The sequence below is a fragment of the Pyrgilauda ruficollis genome, unplaced genomic scaffold (genome assembly GCF_017590135.1).
Source record: "Pyrgilauda ruficollis isolate IOZ18807 unplaced genomic scaffold, ASM1759013v1 scaffold42, whole genome shotgun sequence".
Taxonomy (NCBI): Eukaryota; Metazoa; Chordata; class Aves; order Passeriformes; family Passeridae; genus Pyrgilauda; species Pyrgilauda ruficollis.
The window spans coordinates 2,217,218-2,243,274 of NW_024525712.1; the positions used below are offsets into that span (position 1 = coordinate 2,217,218).

Genomic DNA, 26,057 nt, shown 5'->3' on the forward strand with positions numbered 1-26,057 from the left:
GGGAGAGAGCACATAAACAAAACACATAGCTGCCAGAAGTGCTGGTAGAGGCAACAAGCAAGCCAGCATTTGTAAAGGGGAGAGATGTTCAAGTGGTTTAAGGGCCTATGGTTAAACATTTAAATTCACTGCCAGCCCTCATTTGCCAGCCCTCCTGATTACTTTAACATAAAGCTCTTTTCCATAAAAGCTTTGTATACTGGTGCCCACAGTACTTCTGTAAATCCAAGCAAAAAAATCCAAGCAAAAAGGGAAAAAAAAGCCTTTTCAGTATACTTCAGAAGTTAAATACTTGTCTTAACATGCAGAACTTAAAACTTTTTCAGTTTAAACTAAAATTCAGGCAGTTGAGCAGTATGATATGTCTCCTATTGCCATTACTAAACCTTAGGTGCAGTCTGTGTACTTGGCTGTGGGCTTCTCAACCATCAGTGAGCTTGTGTGTGTGCAGGTGATGGCAGTACTGCTGGCTGACAAATAATTATTTAAGTTATTTTCTATTTTTTATAGCAAGTGCTATTGGATTTAATAGTTTCCAATAATTTTCCTAGTGACATGAGCTTTAGTAGGACAAGGCCAATCAACACAGCAAGGAGAAAGTGGAAATCAGAGCATCCACAGATGCTCTGATGAGCACTGTACAGATGAGACACTGTTTGTCTGAACTTTAAGGTTTAGCATCTATCCCCAAAACTTCAGAAAAATGTGTAACAAAGACTGGTGGCACAAACTTTCATCTTTGCACTATGTCTTCCCCTCGCATACAAGGACACAGTGCTGTCCTTCCTCTGTCCTCACCCCCTTTCCCCTGCAGCATGTGGCTGAGCTGGGACATCACCCACCACCCATTATGTCACAGAGAAAATGACTCCAGAAGAACAGGAGCTGAGCACCACTAAGTGCCCACATGGAGCTGCTGGCACAGCTGCCTAGGAAAATGCCTTCACACAAGATACCAAGTGTAGCCACCATGGACTACTCAGAATCAGCCCCATTATTAGCACCAATATGCAAACTACAAACTGGAAACTTCTCTATTAGGAAGTATTTCATCGGAAATCTGAAAAGCATAAAAAGAAGATCTGCAAAAGAAAAGGAAGGAAGAAGCTTGGGGTTATTCTAGCCCTTCTTCCTTGCCAGTGGAGAACTCCAGAGTGCACATTTTCTAACCTAGGTTGAAAGACCTAAGTGGTAGGCTTCTATCACTTCCTCTGGGACACTTCACCTAATATTTTCAGAGTGAGATTCCATTTATACACAATTTATTATTTTCTTCCTCCACAATCAAGAGTTATCTGTGAAGTAAACATTCTTCTAAACTTTCTTCATAAATCGAGCTATTGAAGCCCTAATAATGTTTTATTACTGTCCTCTGAATTTCCTCCAGTTGGATCAATACCCTTTGGCAAAAAAATAAAGATTTGACTCCAGGTGGAGCTGAATCCATGCTGCTAAGGAGGAATTATTACATCTTGGTTTATATGTCCACAAGCATAAATCAAAGAGTACCCTTTTTTAACTCACACTGTTAGCCAAGTTTTCCTCAGGTGTACTGGTGAAAAACTGAAAGCTCACAACCTAAATCATTAAGCTCCACATATAATACTCCAATCTCAAACATGTACACCTGTAGAGTTTTCTCATGGACTTCAGCAAGTCCTTCTAAACAAAAATATGTTTGCGAAGGTTCAGGCACCAAACATTGTGTTTTAATGCCTTGGTCTAAACAAAGAAAATTCTGGGCATAAATTGTTCTAGTTCATTACACAATACAGAAAAGATAATTCCTTCAGTTTTGCTGTTACCTTTTACAGTTAAGCAAATTTTCTTTCTTCTTACATTTAAAAAAGTAAGTAAAGCAAGAGCATATGGTCAGAAAAATACCACTGCTGTTCTTCAATTTTTTCTGACTAAAACTCCAAGGATTATTAATAAAAATTAGAATCTCTTAGTTCCAGCTATCTTCCACAGAGTGAAAATATCAGATCCACTCCTCTCAATGCAGCTTGTTTCATCATCTTTAAATTTATATAAATGAAAAATAAAGGAAAAAAGTAAGTATAACAGCAACAAATACAGAAAATGGTACTTGTTAAATAGCTACTTCATTTTCAGAGATCAAACCCCATTTCAAGGACTGTTGACAAAAATGCACAGCTAGAGTTTATTTCTTCTCAGTGTAGCAATTTAATAGGATTTAAAGGAGAAAATATTTTAAATGCAAACATATTGCAATGAGCCTTTCCTTGTCCTAACATTTTTCATATTAAGACTCACATCTTTATCCCTTGGCACTATACCTAAGAAGGAATAATAATTAACACTACAAGCAAGTACCATACAGACCTTACCCCCCTGGGAGCACCTCCTACTCTAGCGGGTGGTCCAAGTCTATTAGGAATTAGTAACAAGGTTGCCATCAACAAGCAGTATTGTGCTTGCCACGAAATGTAGTATGTTATCTCTGAAAATGGCATCTAGTATTTTCAGATCTCTCACTACCAAAAAGACAAACTGATTGCTCAATCTTCTTAAAAAAAAAGAAGTTGAAAAAAAAACTTTTAAGTTTATATCAGAGATTTGGCAAGAGAAAGTAGTTGCACAGTATGTATCACAAAGTGATCCAAATAGTGCAAACCGGGGCAGAATGGCTAAAATGAGTGGTTACAAGGATCTTGTACACATTAAATATAAATTCATTTCTTGAAGATGCATTTATAAATCCCTTCAAAAGTGAAGAAAAACTACAAAGGTTGGGGTGGGGTTTTTTTTTAATTTTATGCACTATTTGAAAGTGCACACATGAAAGCAGCATAGCAAACTTATAGAAACCTCAAGACCTAAACCTTAACTTGAATAGTAAATATACAGGTTTTAGGATTAAAAACAAAAACACTTCAGCTGTTATTGAAATAATTTAAAACACTGATGCCTTGATAAGGCCATAAAAACTTCAAAGTCTTTTGGGAAACTTTAAAAATTGTTAGGGAAAGCAAGCACCTGAAACTCCAGTTAAAGCAGAACAGCTTTATAATGGCTTTCCTCTACCTTGTTTAAGTTTAAGGAAAATCTGTGTGCTGAAGCGCTGTAGAGCTACAGCTCTAAATGCCGTCCAGGCCAAGAGCTGACAGATCACTTCAGCCTCTAGAAACAAAAGTAAAATATATGACAAAGCAAAACTTGACAGTAGCCCTAAAGCCTTGCCAGTGTTAATAGCTTTGGCATCTGTTCCAGTCTGAACATGTCCTCTCACTTCCTTGCACATTCCCCATCCACTTCAGTTAAAATCTTCTGTGGAAGTTCAACACCGTGTGAAACTCCAGAGATAGGTCTATTTAAAGAGTACCTTTCAGAATGTTTTTTCAACAGTAGCAGGTTGCATGGCCCCAGCTACATTTTTGATGAAAATATTTACAACCAAAACATGTGGAGTGCTACAAGGAAACACCAGAGGAGAAGCATGCTTTTAATATCATTATGATGAGAGCATTCAGAGTTGGATACGTCACCTCATTATGAGAATGCACATATGGCTATAACTCAAACAAAATACACCCCAAATTATTTCCAATTCCTGTACAGAAATTTTTATACTGGTCAATACCCTTTTAACCTTCTGGAAAACTGGACCTCAAACACTGAATTTATGAAAATATTTTCAAAGTGACCAGTTACTAAAAATTTTTTCTAGTGGCATTAACTTCTAATAGGCAAAGCTATATAAGGCTATAATTTTTCATTATTCCAGATTTCTTTTTCATAAATGTGGCAGATACAAACAATAATGAAGTTCACGTCTTTTTTTTCATATGTATTTCTTTCTGGAGGAAACTATTTTCCTATTGAGACACCAAATTCAAGGACCATTAGGTTTCCTTTGCTAGTCAGGAAAAAAACAAAATGCTTCAAACCTCAAAAATATGAGGCATATTAGGAAGGAGCAGAACTTTACAGAGACCTGCTCTTCACCAGACAGTAATAAAGAGAGAAGGTGCCTATGCTACTGCAATATTAAAAAAAGAAATTGCATTCATGCCTATGCAAAGTTATTCTTCCCTTCAAAAACAGAGTAAATAAGAACCACAAAACTGAGAAAAACTACAGACTTAGCTACTCTCTTATGACAGAGCCTCTTCTTATACACACAAACTGAAGCAAAAGGACATAGCTGCTACTAAAAAAAAAATACACAGCAAAAAACCCTACAACTATTCCTTGGAGAAGACACACAAAACACTTAGGTAGATAACAAGAGGTAACAAAAACATGCATTCCAACTTCCCATAGATACTTATTTTGTGTTTTTCCTTTCCAAAGTGTGGAAGAAAATTTATTATTATCAGAAACATTTTGCAAAGATAGTAGTTTCTGGTTTTAAGAGAACAAATAGCTAAGATTTTTGGTAAAAAAGCAACACCTTCCAGCCTTCAGAAGTATTCTTGAAATGTAATACATTGAAAGATTTTTCTGGGGAGCGGGGGTAGCTTTTAGCAGATTGCTTTTTAAAACCACTTAAACATCACATTTCCCAGATCCATTTGCCTAATGAATTCATCATACTGCAATTAATATATGATAGAGAGGGGGTTTTAGTCAACAGAAGGTATCAATTAGAAGACCCATTCAATTTTCCTTTCCATAGGAGCTGCCTGCCTCTGTATGAGAGATTTGGGATAACTGACTCACACTGAATGAGGATGTCTTTTCTGATACATAATCTCAGATAGTATTTGCACATCCAGAGAAGTTCAAATCAATATAACCAATATGCAATACATTTCATTGTTGATAAATACATTTGTGGCTATATTCATCAATGTCACGATTGGGTAAAAAGACAGGACAACATCAGAGAGTGAATGGAACTGGTCTAAATCCCATCAGCTGGAAACATTCCCCAAAGAAGTGATTATGACCAGCTGGCTGCAAACTACCGACATTTGGTCTAGACTCACAAAAGCATTTGATGTGTCTTCATGCCATTGATTTCAGCAGACACAGACTTTTAAATGCTCCTGGGAATCTGGGTCATTTCCCTTTCCTAGCCCCTGGTATAAGAGTTCTGTGAATTCAAGTAAATTTGGTACTTAAGATAGGGGAAAGCTCTAGCTCGTAGGATGTAATCTGAATCTGCCCTTTTTGCACCCTCTGATTAATGTGAAATTGAGGCTGAAAATTCTCCATTTATAATTAAAAATCCCGTTCTTCCATTTGGCTCCATCCCATTTGGCTCACCAAAGAGGCTTTTAAGACTTACTGGCTTCAGCTGTAGGATTGGTCCCCAATGGACGCTACTGTTGTTTTAGCATTTTGCTTGATTTTTGTTTCCCTGACTCACTTCCCTGAGAAGTAAAAATACTCTCTGCCAGGGCCACTAAAATCTCCCTTCACAAATACAAATGGAAAGTGGGAAAAAGTAAAGTAAAACATTGTGATCACACAGTAAATCAAGTTGGGTTTTGCTGGTTTCACAATTTAAAGCAAATTGAGATGTGTGTTTTATAATGCATGTTATAACTACTTTATTGTGGGAAGCTTTTAGGTGTGAGAAATGTTGGAAGAGGGGGATTTGTTGTGGTTTTATGTTGTGGTGGTGTCTTTTATGATTTCTTTGGTTTGGGTTGAGTTTTGACTTCAGCAAGGGGAAAACCTAGCACATGAGATATTTTCATAAGCTGAGAATTTTTTAAGAACAGTGGTTGCTAAAACACAAATTGTCTTCAATATGAAGAGCTGTTATAATTCCAAAATACAGCCTTTGGCTTTAAAAGTCCAACATGTTTTTCTTAAGTAATTCTTACCAAATTTTTGAAGAGTGCAGTTAATTCCTTTGTAAACACAGAAAATTTTAAAAACGCTGTTCCCAAATCTGGGTCATCCCTGCAAACACAGTTGCCACCAAACTTCTCCAGTGCTTGTGTATACTGTTCTTCATTTTCCACATGAGCTTCAAAAAGAGCAAAACACGAAGATATCATCATCAGATAAAAGGTTATTGAAATCACAATTTATGGGGCTTTAAAAAAAAAAGCTTTCCAGAGTTATTGCTAAAAATGTTTACTTGATACAAAAACCAGTCATTATTTACACTTTAACACTGATATGCCAGAAGTATGACATACCTCATTCTGGTTTGCATGTACCTATTCACATGTAAAAATGACAACGTGCCAAGACAAGACAAACATCTGACACCCTAGAAAGACCCAGAAATAATACTTCTGCACCATATACAGAGACATCACAACAACTCCCAACTCCTATAATGAACTTTTAGATTTTAATATTTTATTAACACTTATTTTAACTGTGTGCTATTATGTTCTACCGTGTGCTGAAAAAGAAGCAGAGGAGCTAAAGTGTGCTGGCAGAGTCTTGGATCTCTACCACAGAAAGCAATAGATCAAATATTCTTGGGTCATCCTAGGAAAAAGGACTACAAAACATGTTACAGAGCACAAAACCATATCTATGTTAGTTCTCCAATTCAGGACAGCAGTGGGGATCTGAAGCAAATCCTTGCAATCTGCATTTACCACAGGCCTGTTCAGTTCTGAAAGCAGTTCTGGTTCATGACAACCAGACTCCCTTCTGAAACAACAAAACCAGAAGCTTTGCCCCAGAAGTCATCCAGTGGTCCTGGGCTACACCAGGACAATTAAAGCAGCACACATCTAACATCAATGTTCAGAAAGCTTTGAGCTGCACATGTTGGGTGGTTATTCAGCCCAGGACATGAGAGGAAATCTAGGCATAAAATAAATTCAAGTATAAAGGAAATCTGAGAGTCTTAACTACTTTGCCCAAGTCACCAGGTTACTTGCCTATACAGACAGGCATAAAAAGTCCCTTTGTCAAAAGTCAATTTGACCTGTGGAAGAAAACAGAAAGTTTTCCTGAACTCAAGTTTAGTGACCATGTCATGCTTGAGCATGTGGACAAAGCACACAAAGTTGGCACCTGAGAAAGCTAACATTGCCTATTTCTTATTCTAGCTGTAGACAATTTCTAAAGCTTCAAAGGAAGTCAGGGAAAAAAAACAAAACAAAAACCTCCACACCCTAGAAAACAAATTATGCATTAATAAGGACAAAGACTGTCTTGTTCATTATATGAGACCAGCATAAACCCTGAAGATTATTTAGAGAGGATTAATCTGTTTAAACAAGCAATGATTCCGTTTCATTTCAAGCCCATTTTTACACATAAATACACTTAATATCCAAAGGATTTTTGATATAATGTCCTTTTCCAAATTTCAGTGAATTGGTTATATAACCTGTTCAATAAACTTATCATGCTCCAGACTAAAAACAAACCTGTCTGTTCATGTGTCCCATCTGGAACACCATTCAAGAACTTTTTTTTCTCAAAAAGCTAAAAATTTTGTCTGATTTCCAATATATGAAACTAAAACCCTATGCTGTAGTGGTATAACACTATGTAATTAAAGACTGACATAATGTACAGAATGGGTGTTACACAAACAGCATTAATTCTTCAAGTCTTTAACTTGAGCACTTGAATTTGCAGCCTGTGACAGATAGTTTGCAGATAGCTATTAAATTTAAAAACTGAATATTAGCACTGAAAGTTACTTATTTTCCTCAGCATCAACAGCAAGGGCTGAGCACTTACCAAAATTTTTGCTGTAGGATGAAGTAAGGATGCTCAACTAATTCTATTGTGTGACATATATACACCTGAACAAGCTTCCAATGAACTGGCACAGGCAGCAAAAATGAGGACGTGGCAGGTCACAGCTCCTTTAGATCTCACATCTACCCAGTAAAGTGAATTATTTCCACACTGCTTTCTGCATTTTTGCTGCTTCCTGCATCCAGCTTAGCTTACATGAACCCAGGTGAGAGAAGAGGTCAGGCCACAATTCCTACAGCAAAAAGAGCAAGGTGCCCCTGCATGAAAGCAAGGTGAAAAGGCTGCTACCATTAGGTGTTATGGTTAGATGTGCAACCAGTAGCTGAGCCATGCAGACTTTTTACCTTAGGAAACAAGCACGGCACCCATTCCACACAGCATCCCCAGGAGTCTTCTATTCCCCAGCATCCTGGGGACTGTTCTTCTGGATTCTGAGACATTCCCCAGAATGCTGATGGCAGTTTATTGCAACAGTACTATTAACTGAGCTGATACCCCCCAAATGCTTCTGAAGAACACAAAAATCTACTTTTCCGATGGAACCCTCCAAAATACTCTTCCTGCCCTATGGTGTTTTCCTGACAAATTTTAAAAGCTTCTCTACAAATAAAAGGTATGAAATAAAAAAAAGAAATCTGATCCAGTTTTGAGGGTTTAGAGGCTTTCTTTAAGTAAAAACCCAAGCTATGTACAAACTGGGAGTCACTATGTAAGCCTTAATAAAAAAGACAACACATTATTTTATTACAACATTATTAACTATTTAGGGAACCTATGCTAAAAATCCAGTCACTGTGCTCTTCTGAGTGTAGGACCATGGGCTTTGTTTTGTTAAAAGAAACCCCAGGGGCTGACAAGTGGCTTGGTTAGTGATGTTTCTGCTGGTGGAAGATAAAAGCCTCCAAATCTTTCTTGTCAAGATTGCGTGGGCAGCACAAATTTAAAATGTGGGCAAGGTACTGATTTTATGCAAAGACTAGTGATTTGCTACAATGTTCTAACAGGTACTCTGATTATGAGGTATAGTCTAGCATTCTAGAATAAATTTTTTTAAAAAACTTAACAGCCAAAAAAAACCCAGCCAAGCAAGAAAAAGAAGAGAAGAAAGGATGCCAAATCAATGAAACAGCTCCTAATGAATCTTAAACTGAACCCTCCACAATCCAAAGATAACAGCTTTATTACATTCAACAAGGAACTTCCTTTCAATTACTGGAGATGAATTATACCACAACAGCAGTTCTTGTTCTAACCTTGTCTGAACACCAACATGGCCACAAGTTCTGTCAAGTACTGGTGGCTCTCCAAGGTCGACAGGCCTACCTATTCTGCATTTAATATAGGTTTTGTTATCTCTACTTGCTATGAACTGCACAATGAGAACAAAAGCCAACCAAATGCCATTTCTTATCCACAAAAACAAATGCTATTTCTTATTCACAAAATGCTGCTGATCCACAAAAACAAAAGCTTCAATTATTTTTTCACAGAAGATCAACATACACAATTCTAAGAGATTGGCATACATTTAAAAATGCATGCAGCAATAGTTCTTTATATTTTATACAGCATTGTGTGAAAAATATCTGACTTTTTACATCATGACAATAAAAAGTTGCATCTCATCAGCTCCCTCTTGTCATGAAGTTCTCAACATACATAAGTGGAAGCCACCAGGGAGACTGAAGTTTCACAAAGCAGTAGAGCCAATGTAGCTTCTTATTGCTGCCAAAGAGTAATTTCACCCCCCACCGCCTTGATGATACACATGGCCCTACCACTTCAGGTGCTCATCTAATCCCAATTAAGTTGATGCAGCTTTATACAAGCTTAAAAACTCATCTAGGGATCTGCCAAGCAGCAAGGGTGACAGAAGGAGCAAGGAGCCCACACCCAGAGGAAAGAGCAGAGCACAGCTTTACCACCTGGTACCAGCATGGCAGCAAGAGAGGTTTAACTACCCCACAACATCTCATCCTTACTGAGTTCATGATCAAACAACTAGTTCAAGATTGCCATTTAAAATGCACATATCTCTCTTCTCAGAGTTACCTCCTTCTGATTCAGTATGACATCTGACTGTTTAAATCTTCTAATTTCACCAATACAAACTAATAGGAATTATGTACTTACCCAGACCAGATAAGTTTATGGCTTTGACAGATTTCTTCATTTTATAGAGAACAGTTCGGTCAACATCCAGAGCCTAAAAAAAGAGAATAACGTAATAGTGGATTGTCCTTTGGCAAATTTCTACCCTGGAAACCTGCTGTAGTTACAACTATTACATAGTTATCTTTATTTCCATAATTAATAAATTACTTGCTATTTGCTTCCACCCCCATCCATACAACCTATTCTGTCCCCTTGCCCGAAAAACACCCCCTCCATCTCTGGCTGGGGACCAGCATCATGTAAACTCAGCAGGAAACAATTTACACAGTATCATCTTTCCATGCTAAATTATTAAAGAAGCTTAAAACAGTTCTCACCCATCATATATTCTGATGTTGCTGAAGAAATGAGACATATCACTTCCTTAGGCAGAATATTGAAAATGGAATTTAATTTCAGTTTTCCTGGATAATTTAGTTAATTGCTTTCTCAACTATATGAACTTTCTATCTGTTATGCTGAGCAAAATAAATTGCATATCTCTCAAATATCGTTCACAGAGTTTAACTAGGCTAAGCTTTCCCCAACACTATATAAAACTCAAGTTTAAAACTTGTGCAGAATGCTCAAGCACTTACAATCAATTTGTTTCAAAGAAAGAAGTAAAAGCAGGTAACCATTTTGCTTACTGAAGTGAAATATGAGCATACTCAAAAATGGGGAATTGTTCCAGAAGGGAGAAGCAGAATGATGGTTATACAAATTGATTTTTTTAAAAAGTTGTGAAACTTGAAGAAAATATATGTTTCAGAGATGGGGTATCTTTAGACCCCACTGAAAAACAATACTGAACACTACAAATTGTATTATGCCAAGAGATGTTTACCATGATACATGATAAAGCAAAGAAAACCTACCAAATTTATTCCAGTTTTCATTCAAAACATTTCAACAAATTGCAGCAGCTACACATCTGACAAACCATTGTTTTATGCAGAAAAGTCAGCCCCCAGGAGTCTATCCAATTATTTTAACACAGTGAATGCAAAAAGAAATATTAAGCCCCCTGATTCTGGGAGTATTCTTAAACTGAATCTATTTAGACCACAAATAGCTGAACAAAATCTTCACAGCATTCCATGGTCTGCAAACCAACCAATTCAGACCATGCCTTAACATTAATGGTTACAGTGCCATGGTACTGCTATATCCATTGGAGGTTTTACCTCCAGCATCTTTATAGTTCAGACCTGAAATATATCAGCAGGAAAAGTGCACAGGCCTTTTCATCTGGAATTCTGAAGTACAGAGGAAGGGGAAAATAAAACAATCTACGCAAGCCCATAAAAGCCATGCCAGATCTGTTCACTCTCTTCAGCAATTTGAATTCCATCTACTACAAGTCTGTATCTAGTGTGATCTCCAAGGTTAGATTAGTCACCTGTTTGGATGGGAGTACATGAAGTGAATTCCCTCATTGTATATTCGGTGATTTCTAAAAATAACCTTGGAAGAACACCTTCCAATCAGCTGAATACAGAGGAATTATTTCATTGATGACTGCATCAAAGGGCAACCATCCTTCTGGAGTAGAAGTGAAAGGAACGTCTCCAACTACAAGCAATATGAGCAACAGTACAAAGAGAAGGCTGACAGCCAGAGACTTAAAACTTACAAATTCAATTCTCAGCCAAGTCTTAGATTTGTGTGTGCAACTGAGAAAATTTAAACCTCTGCACCTTATTTTGTGGAAGATAATTCTTAAGGAAGAAAAATGTCAGAAGGATACATGCATGGGATTAATTGTATTCACATGGTCAGGGATCCAGACATCTATGGATTAACAAAATCCTCTGGCCCAAGACTGCCTCAGTCAGAAAGCACAAACTCCCAGCAAGAAAAAAACCTCAAATCCGCTTCCTCGACTAAAGTCATCATTTTGGTTTGAAATGTCTCTCAACCAACTTCCACTTTCACCAGGATCAGGCAGCAGAGGAACAAACCCACAAGGCACAACCAGAGACTGTCCAACAGAAATGGCAGCTAATGCCCCTAATACACCAGTGACAACTCAAGCATCAACCCATTTCAGACAGCTGGTCCACATAAAAATTAAAAAGAAAGGATAATGGGGGAAATATCCCACTGACAGTACCAAGGACAACACAACAAGCAAAACCTAAAACTTTAATGTGCTGGAACTGTATAGGTCAGGCTTTCTTGGGTCCTCTCTTCATCCCCTGCCTGTCTTTTCAGCTGTGTCAGTGCAAAGCTGTACCTGAACCTTAACAAACTGCTACTAGACACTGGGTGGAAAAATCAGTTCTGGAATGCTTTCCAAACAGGAAACGAAGGATAACAAATATCTAGTCATTTGAAGAGGGATCTGGATACATTTATGAAATACAATTACTATGTTTCCAACTGTGGTAATATAACTACACTTGCTGTTGCAGGAAGTTTTGTCAATTCCTCCCTTCCTTGGTGCAATCTTCTCGTAGTGTGTGACATTTAGGAGTGCCTACGTGTGCCTACAATGGGTAAAATACTGAAAAGCTTTGCATCTTTAATACTGTATTTCACTGTTGCTTACAGACCAAAAAATAGAGAGGAAGACTTTGCCTTTGTTTAATCGAGCAGCATTGGTGTTTATTCACATTTAGTGTTTCAAAGGAGTCATTTCAGGACAAAACATGAATATGTCAGCTCCTTGTCTTTAGTGTTGTTCTTCATATTTCCTTGTCCTTTTCTTTGTCCACATTTTAGCACTGGGAAATCAGCTCAAATCCAGCTGTAGCTTCACAACGGTTCACAAGCTTCTGCTTGTTTCATAAATATAGACACACTGTACCAATGCACACACATGCATCAAAATGCATCCTAATTCAACTTCTTGGTGCATTCTCAGTAGTTTCAGGAGCAGGACATTTTAAAATGGTTTTGGATGTTGCATATACTAGTGTTTCTTTTTATTCACTTGAAAATGCCTAGTAAACTCCTGAACCAGAAGAAAAGTGACCCTGTATTTCACATGGTGGGATCAGTTTGTCCTCTCAGGTAATATTTCTAGTTTAGCCTTAAAAATCTCTGTTGTAAGACTGCTTATTTTAGCATCTGTTTCAGCACAACTGAGACTATGAGGCCATATAAATAATTTTCATAGTCCCACTCAGCTTCTACTGATGAGCACTCAGACTGATCTATTGTTAAAAACAGTAAATACAGCTTTGACTTAAGGGGGGGGCAGGAGAAATTCTCTACAATACACAAGACGTCACGTTATTGTGGAAATGGTGTTATGCACATGAACTGGAACAGAAACTCCAAAGTGACCTTCTTGAGTGTGTCCTTGTCTGTGCAATCTTTTTTCCAAATACAGTATTTATGTCTTCTGTTCATTTACTTTCATGTGATTTCTGATGGCAATCTTATGAACCATTTTTAAGGTAAATTACTGTCTACTCAGAAGTATACTAGGGAGAGGAACAAGCATATCACAATCAAAGGTAGATTTTCAAAGGAACACAGGACAGAGGACTCAAGCTACCAATGATAAGTAGCAAAGCTTTTTTCCACATGTAGGAACAAGGTCCAGTTTCACTTGCCAAAGGCCAATTTCTATTTTCACTGCTTCAAAGGTTTTTACTTTGAACAGTAAAATGCGCCAACTAATTAGAACCAAATCCATCTTACCAGGAAGAAATCAGTCTGAGATTACTGAAACATCCTAAAATGCTATTCTACAGCCTACTCTGTATGCTTCGTTCTAATTATAATTATTAATAATAATAATAATAATAATAATAATAATAGTTCTGCTTAAGTCTGTTTCACATTGCCTAGAAAGATTTAAGCCCACCAGGGGTTGCAATTTTCAAACATTTAATTGTGCTGCTTCCCCACCAAAAAACTCAGAAAATAAAAAGATTGGCATCAATCCCCAAATCTATATTATCTAAATAGATCTGTGCAGTATAGATGGCTGGCATAAAAGATGAATGTATTATTTGCTCTCTTCAGTGGAGAGAGGAGAAACAACTGTTCTATTATTAGCATATTTAACTGGGGGAGGAAAAAAAGCAGGAAGACAGAAACTCAGAAACTGAACATCCCAGAGATGATTTTGGCACCTTTTACAGAGCCAAAGGGTATGGGGAAAACCAGGAGAGTAGCAGCATAAGTGGAGAGTCCCCAGGCTCTAGTGGTTCATTAAACATATTTTGTGCCAAACTTACAGCAGAAGTCTGTGTCTTTGTCTTATACAAGTGTCCTCACACCAGCGTCTTTTTTATTTGTGGCCCAGAATATAATTAATTATCTGTGAAGGAATAGAAAAACAGCCATACTGGATCAGATCAACACTGCATTTAACCTGATATCCTCTATCAGGAGCAGCCAACAGCAGATGTTCGGGGCAGCAAGCAAGGAAAAGCACGTACACATCCTTCCCCAGGATAATCTCCCAGTTTCCAGCAATGAGTTTAAAAACAAAAGACTGAGATACTCTCAACCATAAACACTACATAGCCCAACAGGCTATTCTCAAGAGAAACAAGAAGCCCAAATTTTCTCATTCCAGACAACGGAAAGAAAAAAAACTAAACCTGACAGCATACCATGGGAAGTAGGGATGGAGGAAGAGGAAGGAGTTGGCCATCACCTTTACTTTACTTTGCATTTAAAACAGTTCAAAATCTCTAACACATTCCTTCCTTCTTACCCACAGCAGCTTCCTTTTGGAAAGTGTAAAAGTAACTATTTCACATTTTCACCTATTTGGATGGGGTTTTGCTGAAAGTATTCATAGAACTGCATCTGAATTTGAGGAAAGTCTCAAGATTACCATTTTGTAAAATAAATGCTTGGAAGTACTGCTAAAGCAGTAAAAAAAATTTTGGGAAATAAATCTTGTGTCATTAGAAAAATCCTGGAGTCAGGAACCTACGTGTTCTCTATAATGAGCATCTAACTGACAAATATACAAAAAAATATTAACACACTGATATTTGATCTATTATACACAGTTATCTTAACACTATTTCTTTAAAACAAAATCAGATCTCACTCTTAATTTTAGCAATTTGCTTTAAAACATTGGTCTACTCAACAGTCATAAATCCTGCACTTCATCCATTCCAGTATTTCAGAATAAGTAATAATGCCAGAGGCTGCTGCAGATGCTGAACACATATAGGAACATCCTTCCCAAAAACAAAAGGGCACAGGAAGAAACTTGGTCAGTTAAGGAAAAGAGAGGCAATCAAGTAGTTATTGTAGAGACAGCAGAAAAAGACAAGGTTCTTGTGCCTCACTGGACTGGTCTTGTTTAAAAATTAACAACAGCAAATTTTTTATACTTGTATCCAAGAACCACAACAGTTTGGCTTTCCTCGTGTATCTTTACAGGCAATCTGATATTTGCTGTAATTAATCCTTGCTGACTCAAAAGATCAGAGATATCCACAGACATTCTATCTCAGCTTATTTTTCTACTAGAAATGAACTGTCAACACTGCTGGCTTCAATCCACTTTTCTGTTACAGAGGGTGGTAAAAAAACTTCCCAAATTATGTTATCCCTCTTCAGAATCCTCTTTCCATTCTCTTACTCTTATACAATTTCCTCCTTCAATGTATTAGTTTCTTTTCTAAACCCTCTCCAGTTTCCTTCCACTGATCACCTTGCCTATTCGCAGAGGAACTGATACAAAGGATGAAAAAAAACCCTTACAGACATAGTCTGGGGCAAGGCATTGTAGCTTCTGAATGGATCCTAGAACAACAGTAATTTAAAGACACTTTAATTTGGGGCAATTACTTTACTTGGAGCAGTAGCTATGTGAAAAACTGCAGTAGCTATGACAGTTAATTTGTAAAAATGAGCTCTTTGCTGTGAGACCTGTCAGCTAAATAGACTGAAGGTTCAGAGACAAACCTGCAAAAAAAGGACAGAGTTTATGGCAGAATAATCTCTGAAAGGTCCCTTTCCACAAAAGCGTTGTTTCTCCAGCATCTGGGTTCGTGGTTCTTGAGGGCCCGATGCCAAGGCAATCTGTTTAAACAAGCACTGGTGTATTTGGCAGAAGAATGTAGTAAACTCTTGAGCTAAGGATATGCATGGTGGAAAAAAGTAACACTAATGTGCTTTGGGAAATGAATATGTGAAAGTGCAAGGTAATTCTGCTGCAAACGTAAATGATGGGAGAATTTGGCACTGCTGTATGCTGTGTATAAAACCAGACCTGAGCATGACTTTGTACAATGCATTTATTAAAACAAAGAAGGAATTCTAAAAACTAGAATTCTCTAACAGACTACTTCTGTCAGAAGAGAAATCCCAAATTAGAAGTTCAGAGATATAAAATGTTACATCATTAATAAAAGTCACTAAATGAGACTGTTTCACACTAAACAAAACAGGTGCTGTATCTGTGTATTAACTGATTTCCACAGGCCTCCCTCACTACAAAAAGTTAGAAATGCAACAGATACTTAACTAGGAAACAGATATCAAGCATTTTTGTGAAATAAAATATCATGCTTAGAGAAAGAATGGAAGCTGCTTATGCCAACTATTTCTCCAGAACACATCCACCTCCTGCATTAACCAATTTTTACACTGAGAAATATACTTTACTTCTCCAACACTGTAGCTATCTGCTTTCAAAGACGACTGGACTTTAAATACAGATCTTATAAGCAACGTAACATATTATCCACTTAATCTCTACAGTCGCTCATTTATAAACAGAGGGGGTGCAAAATAAACTCCCTTATTTAATATTTAATTGTTGTTTATTTTTTCAGTTGCAGTAGCCAATTCTTGATATCCATCTCCATTTATTTAATATAACATGCTTCAACATCCTAATATATATCACCAAGTAAAATAAAGTAACATAGGCAACAGAATCAAAGTTCCAGGGATGATTGTCTTAAATGGACTAGTAAGATTTACCAACTCTCTACCCACGTCAAAATTCTCTGGTCCTCACCCTGCAAGAGACTTTTTTCTAGCTGCCATTCATGGTTGAAGTCCAGCTGTTGGAAGAGGCTGATCCTCACGCTGTATCATTCAACAGCATTATGATGAGCTGGCTGACAGGATTTTCCTTTTGCAGATTTTTTTTAATTCAGGAACTCTTTTTCCCCAGCATTAAATCTTTTTAGACACCATCAGAGGCAACAAGAATTAATCTTTGCAGAACATAATGCCCTTTTATTCTGCATGTGATAAGCTTTCTGAAAAGAGAATTTTTAGTTATTTATGGGAGCAATTAACAAACCAAAACACTTTCCAGGTACTCAAAAGTTTCCATATTAGTGGTCTAATTTGGTATTTGTAGTCTTTCAAACCTCTGCTTGAACCAGGCAGACACTCTTGTCACAATCTCTACAAAACAATGAAAAATAAACAGTTACATTCCCCCTATGTATTATGTACTTACTCTATACTAAAAATGAGAACCTTTGCAGTGTGTGCACAGATCAGCTGGATGCCATAAACTGATCTGTCCCTCCACATCCAACACACCTTTGTCTTTTTCTTCTTTAAGTATCTAATAATTCTAGGGACAAGAAACTAGCCTAGAAAAGAGAAGAATCTACAGCAACCCAGCAAAATTGAACTTCAGTCTTAACAGGCCTCTGAGAGCTTCTTAACAGAAATAAATAATAAATTGGCATCACAAACATCTCTGGCAGACACATACACACTACATTGTGAAAGGGAATAGAAGGCACACAAACTCTGTCTAGTTTATGATACACCTGAAACTCTAAGGATGCCATATTCCCACAACAAAGAATGGCAGAGGTACCTGGAGGGGACTTCAGGAGAGTAGGACAAATCACCTCAAATGAACCAACCATTCCTAGGGACATAGGAACCAGCTGTCAAAATAAGGTTCATGAGAGGTAAAGCAGCACATTGGACATCATCTCTCTATTATCAGGGCAAAAATTTATTAACAGCATCTACCTATAATACTAAAGGTATATTATTATTACACATAAAATCCAGTGTCAAATTATGTCACTTATTTTCTCTTGAAACGCTATAAAATTATTTCTGTTCTATAGTGGCTTTCAGACTTCAGCCTGTGATTTGCACTCCAATTTCTCTGTAATTCACTATACTTTTGAAAATCTCTGCATGGTCTCAGTATCAATACTTAAATGAAAGAATGCATCTGAACTGTCATTCATTTTATGTACTTAACACAGAAATCACAGGACACTGTAACAATCTTGAAAGCAATGATCTTAAATTCTACTGGAATTTCAGCAGCTTTAAGTATAACTAAAATTAACAGTTCAGACATTCCTGTCACTAGAGACAGATGCCTCAATGTGTAAGTGAAACTTAAAGCGATGCAATTATTAGTGCACCAAACAGTAGAGATACAATATTCATTTACATAATATTGATGCAAAAATAAAAGCTTTATCCCCAGAGTGGACTTTGCCAAAATAATGAGAGAGTTCATGTCATGGAAGGTATCTATAGAATGGAAAAGGTGGTACTTCCCTGTATCATCAATTTAGATTAGGAAGGTAAATTCATACACAACTGTTACCTAAGACAAAACACTACCTAAGACAAAGAACTTCTGCAATTAAAATTGAAGCAATTTAGAGCAGAGAAGCATGTCCAGTTCTATCAGAACTTCTGTTGCTCTTAAATGAAATAGAAAAGAGCTACTGAATCAACTGATTCAAGCAAGAGACAAATGGCTGAATCTATATGCAGCCAAGCACCGTGTGTCCCCGCACCAGTGCCACATCCATATCGCCTGGGGGAGAGGGAAGGCAGTGGCAAACATGTTCCATCCCTAGAACAGACTGGGCTGGAAATGCTTATATGAAAAGCTTATCATCTATATCCAGACCATTTAAGCAACAGAAGAGAGTGAACTAAGCAGAAGAATGAATGAAATCAAACAAAAAGCAGCTTAGGAAAGATTTACTACTTCGTTGCTTCTTCAAAGCTATTCTCATCAGCACAATCAGCATCTAGTCGACATGCAGCTCAGAGTGTAGGAGGACTCTGCTGGCATTTTTTCTATTGCTGTGTAACATACACCTACAGTGCTGGAAAATAAACAAATAATTAAAAACATGTGCTTTGCAAAACTCCATACTGCATGTTTTGCATGTGACTATGGAGCAGGAGTTCTGTGTTTGCAAATGCTAAGGAAATTTCTACTCCTATTGCAATAGCCAAACAATAATCCTGGTTGATTGAAGGGGCTTAAAATTATTACTTCATGCATTTGTTTCTGAGTTGACTTCCCTAGAATACAGCCTGAAATTCCTTGAAATTGCATATTCTAGGAAAGAAATCTTTCATTAACAATGAACAGAAATCATAAAACATGCGAAAATAATCCGTAAGAACATCCACATCCCTTCACTACAACTTTCCCTTCCTATATGCTTTTTAGGTGTAGTACAAAGCTTTCAGGAATGTGGAAGTAGTTTGTTCATCTCTAATCACTTCAGCTGTTTTGATGTATCCACATGCATACTTAGCATAATGCCTAGACAGAATTATAGATTTCAGGCTAGAACTACATTGATAATCTGATCTTTAATCAGAGCTAGCTGAGGGGTCCACAAACAGCAGATGGTTCTGAACACCACACTGCTGCAAGACAACAAGGAGCAGAGTTTCAGCCTCCTCTCTCAGTTCTCTATTTCTTCTTGTATAACAAGTCAGATGCTAGAATTTATATTATAGCTTTTTTCATGTTAACTTTTACAGCCACCTCTTAAAGCATACACTCCAAAGAAATACACTTCACTGCACAGTATGTCACTTACATAGTAAATATTTTTGTGAAGCAGAGTTCACACACACAAAGAAACACATTTTTCAAATTCTGTCCAACACCTACTCACTTGAAAATAAAGCCTCCTACTTGAGATGAAAAGTACTGAATCACACCACCCAAGCTAATTTCCTGCAAAGCACCATTGCTCATAAGACAAAGCCTATTCAGGTACAATACTGTATCTCGGTTCCTCCATCAATAAATTCTTAGCTGTAAGATAAATTATTTTCTCTTTCCAAATAAAATTGAGATATGTATAATATCTCATAAAGTCTGCATAATTGTTAATTACATCTCATTTTCTGAGGGACTTCTTTCATTCCTAAACTACACAGTAGGATATAGCTGAGATCACCATTATTCCCTGTCCTCCACCACTACCCCTTCCCTATATTCCTGCCCACCTCGTTGCTACACTGATCCTTTTCACAGTAGCCCTGCCCCCACGTTCTCAGGCCTGTTTTTATCCTACTTCCTGTGAACACTGCCACACTCCCTCTTCCTTTGCAGTTCCCGTCAATTCCAATTTCTCTGAACTTCCTCAGACTTCTTATGCATTTTCTTATCCCCTCCTTAATGCTTCTCCCCAAGTGGCAATTCCTGACCCTTCAGTTCCTCATTTGCCATCACAGTACTTCTGCTTCTGAATAACTCTCTCAATCTCTCGATTTGTTTTTAGTTCAAATTTCCTTTTCCTGTTCTTCACATTTGACTGATCTCCATGTTACCTCTTAAACATTTCAGGTGCCCATTACTTTGTGAGTCTTCCCTTTCTTGTGTTACCATTTTTTTGTTGCTTCCCAGCCAAATTTACTTGACCACTTAATCTCTAGATTGATGTAAACTTCAGAAAAGAAGTCTAGCTTTAGTCAAAACAAAAGAAGCTTGTGGTCACCTTAATCACAGAAAATCTCATCTCTAATACTAAAACTCTTTGAGCTGACATCTCTGTCCCCACCAAGAGCAGCTACACATACAGTAAGCATTTTGCATACAGAACAGCTTCGTGCTAAGAAACGTGAGACTGTGTGGGAAAAAGGCTGCCAAAAGAACCAGAAGTCCTGCCTTCAATTCGCAATAAAGTTAATAGTTACAAACTTCAAACTTCTGCTTGTACCATAACTAGAACTACATATTCCAGCTGGGTTAAAGAAAAAAATGTCTCAGTTAAAATGGACCAAAGGAGAGATTTTGATGCTATATGAAACCTGGGTATAACCACTTTGTATAGCTTTACAAGTATGGTTCTCAGTAATTCTGATTTCCCACTAGCAGCTTCCAGCACTGCTGAAAGAGTAAATAAGGAGACACACAATTTCTCCTATTGTGAACCTCTTGCACATTTGACTATGCTACAAATGTGAAAGCACCGTCTTCTTGAATAGCAGTGGTAGTTGCTGTAAATGCACGTTTAGAATGTTTTTCAAGCATTTCTGGCAGCAAGAGGGGAACCAGTACTTGCTTGCCACTCATCCAGGAACACTTACAGTGTTTGAGTAAAAACACCTCTCCTCAATTTAATGGTCATAGTCTGCATTTCTGCATTCATTGCAATTTTTTTTTTAGATGTAAATATTTCTTCTCTTCTTTCCATCCCTGCCTTTTTTACCCTCTGTGCTACATCAGATATCAAGCTAGACTTCAGAGGATTTGTCAGAAATATTTGCTTAGTTCTTTCAGGATCCTGGGAAATAAGTCAACCAGCCCCAACAAACTGAGTGCTTCAAGCTCACAATTTTATTTATTGCCTTGCTTACTTGTATCTCTATTCCTGATATCCATTCTACCTTCTCCCACACTTTGAACTCAAAAATTGCAGCATAGCATTTGATTTGGCAATACCTACATTATTTTTAATACAACTACATTCTAATTGCATATTATGTCTTCTTTTTCATCTTGCAATTCTATGTGCTTAAAAGTGTTTTTGTTTTCTTTACTGCCTCCTGTCACTCCTAAAGAAACTTGACCTTTGCAAGTTTGTCTTTTATCTTTACAGATATTCCTTAAAACAAACCTTCCTCTGGATATCTGGCTTTTTCTTCACATGTCTGACAAGCTCAGACAATTTGTGACATTCTTCCTGGGGTGTTTCAAGTCTGTAGATTTGCCTATAATTTTCCCCTTTCCTGGAATATTTAATGGACATTTTTCAGGTTTTAGTATATGCACTCTTCAGTTCTTAAGAACTCACCAGCTCTTAATGATTTTTTCCCTATATATATATGTGTGTGTGTGTGCTTTGCTTTTAGTACATAATTAATTCAGCCCCTACTATTCAATAAACACTTCACTTGTTTCCACAACTTGATTCCTTCCTTTAAACCAGTGACTCTGACTCTCACATTAGCCCCTCCAGCTTCTGTTTCCTTGTATAAAAGTCAGCAGCTTGGCTTGCCATGACAGATGCCTGACTATAACATGACTTCTTCCCTCTCTAGCAACTTCACAAAGGAAAAAAGATTTATTTGGAGACAGCACAGGCTGAGAACAAGTGAAGGCTCTTGCCACTGGCCCACCCATGAGAGTCATTTCATCTTAGCATGAAGCCCACCTGAGGTTCAGCCATTGCTCCAGTACCTTGGACAGGGCTGGGCCAAGGCAGGGACCTCCACAGGGCACCAATAATTGCTGTGGCAAAGGAGTTTCAAGAAATCAAGAAACTATATAGTCAAGGAGACTATAAGCATTTCAAAAGCATAGAGAAGCTTGATACCCAAGACAAGAGAGGGAAGAGTCAGCCAAAACAAGGCTAGAGTCGACTTTTGTGGAGCTTTAAGTGGAAAGGTTGTTTCTGGGAAACTGGAGCAGACAGATCATGTGGGCTGTCTAGAGTGAGGCTCAGGTGCAGTGCTGGAGCTCGCACAGGGAATGGCTGTATGTAACACATGCACATACACACATGGCAAGTGAATATTATAAAACAATCATAGATTTAGGAACTAAGTGTTTGATAACCACTATTCCAAGGCATATGAATTAAAAGAAAGCATTTCACAGTGGTTCAGCTACTAACACACTACACTAGTCAGGTGCACCAAGTTTTCTTGCATTTCTCCATCTGTATTCATCAGCCAGATTCACTTGACATGTGGACTGTAAGAACTCTGGAGCAGGGATTAGGCTTTAGTCCTGTGACTTTGCAATGCATTTCACAATAAAGGCTTCACCTTTATTCACCTTTACCTAACATTGCTGCATATTATGGTATAGAGAAAACAACATGAAGAGGAAGTGAAGGCTAAGCAGAAGTAGCCACTTCCTACATTACTGTCTTTAGCATCAGCATGAAGTACACTAGATTCAGATAAGATGGTTCTGAAAAATACACCAACATTATGGAAAACTCAAAACACAAAACCCCCAATGAGTAAAATACTCATGAGAAATGAGAAAGATATATATCCTTCTTTATAAATCTATATTTTTCATTCATGCTCCTAGGAGGAATGGGAGTATTTGGTAATGTGAAGCAGATTCATTACCAAATACACTAAGGTAAGGTGCACAGAAATCTTTTTTTGTGGTTTGACATTGTTTTAACTGACTGCATGTTGATGTTAAAGCTTTAAAGTTGAAACTGGCTATCTGAAAATATGCACAGAGCTCCAGCTGAAGCCGTACAGTTTAGCTCCTGTATTTCTGCCATTTTCATCCTCTATATTCCTCTCCAAAAGAAAACAATTCCCACACTCCTTTTGAAATCATCATGCCTTTTGCATTATAATGACTTTTCCAGAAACCTCTGGTTGCTGATGACAGAGAATCATGATTCCAGAAAGGAACACAAAAAAACATTTTAAACAACAAGTATTTGTGGAAATGTATTTAGCAATGAGGTAAGAAAAGTGTGCAAATATGTTCTACTAAAGAGCATGCTGTAGTGGGCATAAAGATATATTTTATTAAAAAGAAATATACAAGAGACCATAGTAAATTTCTCAAAATGAACTATAGTATATGACATTTCCTACTGCTTCTCAAACTATACAGAATCACTCTCTTCACGTAACTTTGAAATGCAAGGCACAATCATCAACTATAGGAAAACAGAATCCAGTCCTATAAATGTAGCAAGCAAAAAGTAAATATACAGGTGTATCCATGTGTCCAGACTCACATTCCCCCACACTATGAGGCTGTTTTTATATCTCCCCCTTGTTAGCTTTGCAGAACCAAAATGTAGAAAAGCATGCTACAGAATTGTACCATACAAGAGGGAATCAAATTCAATAAACATCGACCCCTTACACCACTCCAAGCCTGCTGAAAACCGTGGATTGCCTTAGGTGGTAAGAAGATGTTGCCATTTCTGATAGAAAATTGCATTATAAATGACAGTGAGGAAGAAAATGATTTGATACAGAAATGACATGCTGCATTTGTAGGAGTGGTAATTGAAAAAAAAAAAATCTTTGAAAGTGTAAAATAACAGAATTATTGAGGTATAATCATCATGGAATGGGACCTACAAAACAAAGGCAAGTTGAGACTTGAAATTACAAGTTATGCCTTTAACATTAATTCCTCAGCCTTTACAAAAATTCCTTGAGAGTGGTTTTTAAATAGACTGTAAGCAATTGAAATCTATTTCTATCCAGAGAACTAAATCCATCTTTGGTACCACCACACTGTTTCTTTGTTGTACACTCTACATATTTCCCCCACATTTGTTCTCTCTACTTTTTAGGACACATTTACTCCAGTGGCAAATGCCACTGTGATGTGGAAGTGTTCCAGTAACCTATTAAACTTCTCTCAGTGCTTCCATTCTCCTCCCTTCATAGGGAAATCTGTGCATGCAGTGAAGTTTAAGTAGGTGGGTAAATTTTGTACCTCAATCCTGACTTAGATGGAAATGTCTTCAGCACAGGTACTGTCTGCTACTCTCTGTTTACATATTAGTCTACAGAGAGTAGCAAAACTGCTCCCTATCCTATTTACTTGGTCCAGCACTGGATCCCAATAAACAGTCAGAACAGAAATAAGGGCTTTACTTCCACTCTTTATTGCACAGCTTAACTCATGCTTCAAAAAAAAAAAAGTGGTACAATTAGATTCTAGTCATTCAATTACTCCTTAAACTAATTTCTGAAAATCTTTAAAATTATCACAGTTACTAGGACCACTTTGCAGGTTTCATTACAATTCAGGGACTATTTTATTTAACTTACAGCACATAAAAGAGAGAAGCATGTGCTCTAAGTAACAGCAGTACTGAAACCAGATATTTAAGCATTCATAGTTAAAGAACAGTCACCACAAATTTTTAGATCCTGTTACCTTTAGTAGAAACAGACAATTAGAAAGGCTGCAGTTCTCAGACCAGATTACTGATTTCAAGCAACCCCTCCCCCAATCATGTGACCATGCTCTGCACTCTGTCAATTAAAATTTATTTAATCTTAGTCACTGTCACATTTGTAAAGATTAAACAATAACCTGTAAGAGCCTGTGACATATTGCTGACTAATAATTTTGTTTCAGAAGATGCTAAATATTCCCAGCGTTTTGCTAAGCAACATCCTAATCTGAGAACAATGAAGAAATTATATGATTCCTTTTCCTTTGAAATCACTTTGTGTTCCACAACCATGTCTTCCCTAATCCCTTTTCCACTACTGAGAGCAAGCAAACAGATTCAGCCAAGAATCAGATGCTCTTTCTGCAAGTGCTTGAACAGGCACCAGCTCCCAAACTGCAATGCAGGTGTTTCTGGTGATCTGAAAAGCCATGATCCATGGTCTGTAATCAGTGTATATAATCATATAAAACAGTAAAACTGAAAGTATTTTCAACTGATACTAAGAATCAACCATATTGTGAAACTGACAGAGGTCAGTTAATCCAAGTTCAGATTTAAGGCAATACCACTGCCCACAAAGATATACAGATAAATTATACACTTTAATTGTCCAACATCTTATTGCTCACTTAACAAGGCTCTTCCACTCCACCACAGAAAGCTTCATTAACTAAACTTTTGAGATACTATTAGATACCTACTAATTAACAAAGACAGAATTACAAAACTAGTAGTCAGCAATGTTAAGTGCAAAAGACATCCCAATGGGATGTGAAAACATATCTGTGTTTGCAGACAGTTGAGCTCAGGCTAACAAGTCACAGCAGCCTCCCCTCCTGTGCTTCTGCACTGCCTCCCCAGCTCCCAAGGGAGCACCAGGCTTGGGAGCCTAGAGCTGGCTTCACGCAGGCAGTTGAATACTCCATTCCAGAGCCATATTTTCTGGGAGTAGCAGGAAAGAGACATCCTCTAAGTATCAGTAGTAACCACTTAATTTGTTGATTTAATAAAGGTATACAATATCCTGGGAAGTAAAAATGTGTCTTCAGTGACTAAACTAGCTCTTACAGTCACTTGTTCAAACCAGTGCATACACAAAGTCAGCAGTCAGCCAGCTTCAACTTACCTATTAACTGCTTTAAA

At 37.4% G+C, this 26,057-nt stretch overlaps 1 protein-coding gene across 2 annotated transcripts in view; it reads right to left on the reverse strand.

The window, feature by feature from the left end:
* Positions 1-26,057, reverse strand: part of ASAP2 (ArfGAP with SH3 domain, ankyrin repeat and PH domain 2) — an 85,308-nt gene that overhangs the window by 56,437 nt on the left and 2,814 nt on the right. For both annotated transcript variants that reach the window (XM_041477851.1, XM_041477850.1), the window contains exons 2-3: positions 9,793-9,865; positions 5,802-5,947 (exon numbers count right to left, since the gene is read on the reverse strand). In XM_041477851.1, coding sequence (XP_041333785.1) covers positions 5,802-5,947; positions 9,793-9,865 — 219 coding nt within the window. The remainder of the gene's footprint in view (positions 1-5,801; positions 5,948-9,792; positions 9,866-26,057) is intronic.